A 3805-nucleotide genomic window follows, 5' to 3' on the forward strand; every position below is an offset into this window, starting at 1 on the left:
TTGCTGCAATATAAATTCGTATTCTAGAGAAAATAATTGCGTTTAAATATTTATTGATATGTTGATTATTTATGTTTTCAAAAATTATATTTATGTCTAAATTACATTTATGTTCACCCTTTATTTGATTCCACATTATGTACTATTTTTTTAGGTTTTTATTCACAATAAGTTTGGTGTAACATATGACATGTCTACAATATTGTTCAATTCAAACAATATGAACAAAAGTGTCTTGATCACATGGAGCTAATTAAAATTAAGTAAGGTGATCAAATTGTGTTCAAGGATTGTTTATCTAAAGTGAAATTAAATTTAAAGAACTAACACTAAAAATAAACTTTTATCTCCATTTGAAATAGTTCAAAAAATAACACAAAAATTATAACTAGATAGTTGAGAAAAAATAACACTATGATACGTAATAATATTGACAAAAAGTTATCAAAAATTTAGATATGTTTAAACACAAATTGATGGATGATCTAAATCATAAAATGAAAGGTGGTAAAGTTGGTTCTAGTATATTTTTTCTTTACTTAATGTATTTGTGGATTTTATGGTTATCATTTTCTTTCTCTAGTTTCTTTGTTTGAACTTAGTTTTTATGTTTGTTATTCTTTCACTATTGTATGTATCATTTCATAAATCATTATATGTAAGTTAAACAAATATTAATGAATATACATTTGTTTTATATTTATTTTCTATACCTTTCTTGTTTTTTTTTCCTGTGAGCTCAAATGAGGATAAAATGTATATCTTGTTTATGCAAATCACACAACATGAAAGCTAAAGAAAAGTAAAAGGGAGAAAACTATCAAAGTTTTGATAATTGAAGTTATAATTTATACTGATGTGTTCTAATGATGAACATTTTATGTTTGAATGAGTATGCATCATGCGTTTATAAAATGATTAAGCTAATAATTTGAATCAAATTCATCATTAACTATAATTTAAACTTAACAAATTTTCAAAAACTGATTTAAACATAAAATAATTTATTATAACTTACAATAATTGATTAGTTGAGCGTGTCATTTTACAATACTTAGATACATTTTTCCATAACAATTTTTAGGAGGAAAAAATAAAAACAAAATACAATACAATTTCTCACAACTTAAAAATTATTTTATACACAGATTAAATATTAAAAAAATAGATAAATTATACCAGAGAACTTCTACTATTTAATTTAGGTATAACTTAATTTTAATTTTAGAAAATAGATCTTCCCGTTAATTAATTTTTTTATTATGCATTAAATCAAACTTATTCAAAACTTTAAGAACTATATAGGGAAACACATAACCCTTTGAAATTTTGAAAACAAGTTAGAGATAAAATTCACCTGGATTAATACCCTAATTGAGAAAAATGGCATTCGACTTACATTTCACTAAATTATCTTAAATATAGTTTTAATTTTGTATCAATGATAAAAATGATACAACTATAACTTTATATAATAAAAAAACTAAAAAATCATTTTATTATTTATCTAAATATTAATTCCGTAAACTATCCCGAAATAAGATAAAATAAATTACCTAACAAAAATTAATTCATGGAAACGTTGTTTATAAAATTGAAGACCAATTTAAAAATAATGCACTTTAAATTAATTTTAGACAAGACTGTTTTAATAGTTTTAATTGTAATATTTTCAGAATCTTCTTTCCCATTCGTAGTATAATTATTTAACTTTATTTTAAATTAATTTAATATTTTAAAAAATAATTTTTCAAAAGAACTTAAATAACAAAATAATTTGTATTATAAGTATGAAGTAAAACTAAATCCTCAAAAAAAATCCAAATGATGCGATAATATTACAAATTAGTTTTATTTTTTTAAAAAACTGAAGCCAGACTTCCAAACATTTTTAAAGAAAACTTGTAACTATAGATGTCAGTTTATTGAAACGGTAGTTCTCAGCCTCGTTGCAGAAGATAGAGTCACCTCATACACTTGAAAAGAAAGGTAAAGCTAACTATACAGTGTGCTTAATCCTAACAAAACAATAGATTTCCCTGCTGGAAGTATGATAGTGATGTTTTAGTTGGGCTATCTTCAACAATGAATGCAAATTCTCTTAATAGGTTTCTATAATGAACTTATCTACAATGTGTCCCACACAATTCAGAATCGCCAAGATTTTATACCAAACAGATACAAAGATAAGCATCTCTGTTAGAAGAGATGAATGGGACGATCAATGTACACTATCTATCAAACTTCATTCATTATTTGTAATGTTTATACAGATGGTAAATAAAAAATTATACCTTACAAAAATTGAAGACAAAGTTCAACAAAAGAACAGCATGATCAATGTACATCATCTATCAAACTTCATTCATTATTTGTAATGTTTATGCAAATGGATACAAAAATAATTCTACCTTACAAAAATTGAAGACAAAGTTCAAGAAAACAACACAAATTTAAACCTGTCAATTGGATGAGCCCTTAACACATTTTCTTACAGAGGTAAAACTTCTGCAGAAAAAAATAAATAGTATCGAATGTCGAGCATCTAATCAGTTCAAGAAAGTTCAAAACATGCCAAAATCTGAAAACTACGTTACCCATAGTAAATTAAACCCAATTTGAACAACTTTTGCACAAGCTTCTTTCCCTCATTCAACTTCACAATTCTTGACTCAAAAATCAGGTTTGAGACATGAAAACCAAGCAAAACTAATAAAGAAACAAGCGCAAAGAAAAGGAAGATGGCAAAATTCAACATACAAAGATTAAATTACAATTTCGCGGCAATAGAAGGAATGATACATCAGTTCAATTCATGATATTGCAGACATCATTCCTAAAACACCACCGGAATTTTTAACAAATACAACCTTTCAAATTTGTACTTTATCACTAAATTTCCTAATGCCATAGCTTCAAGCAGTCCCATAGCCTCTAAACCAACCAAACAGAACCTAACAAGAAAGCAAGAAAAGAAAAAAACCTAGCCCCCAAATCCGTACAGGGTTCTTCCCTGTCTCTTGAGTGCATAGACCACATCCATTGCCGTAACGGTCTTTCTCCTGGCGTGCTCAGTGTAAGTAACGGCGTCGCGAATCACGTTCTCAAGAAAGATCTTGAGAACCCCGCGAGTCTCTTCGTAGATGAGACCACTGATACGCTTCACGCCACCCCTACGCGCCAAACGCCGAATGGCAGGCTTCGTAATTCCCTGGATGTTGTCGCGCAACACCTTACGGTGTCGTTTCGCTCCTCCCTTTCCCAAACCCTTGCCTCCCTTTCCACGCCCAGACATCTTGCTTGCAAAATCGCGTCAACAACAACAATCACAATCTGCGCCAAACAGAGCACAAAATTATAACAACAATTTAATCCGAAGTGAACACAATTTATGCGCAGAGAGTAAAAATGATACTTACCGGAAGAGAAGATCGATGAGGAGATTGGCGTCTGAAGTGTTTGCGAAATTCTCTTTGTATTTATATGTGGTGTTGGGGATGGGGTGATGTGTTTGTGGATCCGTGGGAGGCTTGCAGCGAATCGTTTGGGAGCGTCGATGCCTTCTTGGTGGACGATTCAGATTTGAGATAACGTTGTGCACGGATCGATGACGTAGATGAGAGTGAGTGGCTCTTCCTTTTGGCGCCACTGGAATTATCTGAAATTTTGTCCAAAATTTGTAAATGCAGCTAAATATCAAAACATTAATTTCAAACCACAAATTTGGAACTCAAATTATCTCAGTTATAGAAATAATTGTATAATCTGATAAAATATTAATGGAGTTACTACTTTTTTTTTAAAA

General features: G+C 29.3%; 1 protein-coding gene across 1 annotated transcript; it reads right to left on the minus strand.

Annotated features, from left to right (window-relative positions):
• Positions 1-2731: 2731 nt before the first annotated feature.
• On the minus strand, positions 2732-3557 carry LOC137826703 (histone H4). The gene is made up of 2 exons (XM_068632795.2): positions 3420-3557; positions 2732-3333 (listed from the first exon to the last, which is right to left on the minus strand). The coding sequence occupies exon 2, from the start codon at positions 3293-3295 to the stop codon at positions 2984-2986; it is 312 nt and encodes a 103-aa protein (XP_068488896.1). The 5' UTR covers positions 3296-3333; positions 3420-3557; the 3' UTR covers positions 2732-2983.
• Between the last annotated feature and the right edge of the window lie 248 nt (positions 3558-3805).

Source organism: Phaseolus vulgaris, chromosome 11, assembly GCF_051622355.1.
Source record: "Phaseolus vulgaris cultivar YP4 chromosome 11, ASM5162235v1, whole genome shotgun sequence".
NCBI classification, from domain to species: domain Eukaryota; kingdom Viridiplantae; phylum Streptophyta; class Magnoliopsida; order Fabales; family Fabaceae; genus Phaseolus; species Phaseolus vulgaris.

Excerpts from the sequence above, each read along its gene's own strand:
- LOC137826703 (XM_068632795.2), bottom strand. The coding sequence starts at position 3,295 with ATGTCTGGGCGTGGAAAGGGAGGCAAGGGTTTGGGAAAGGGAGGAGCG.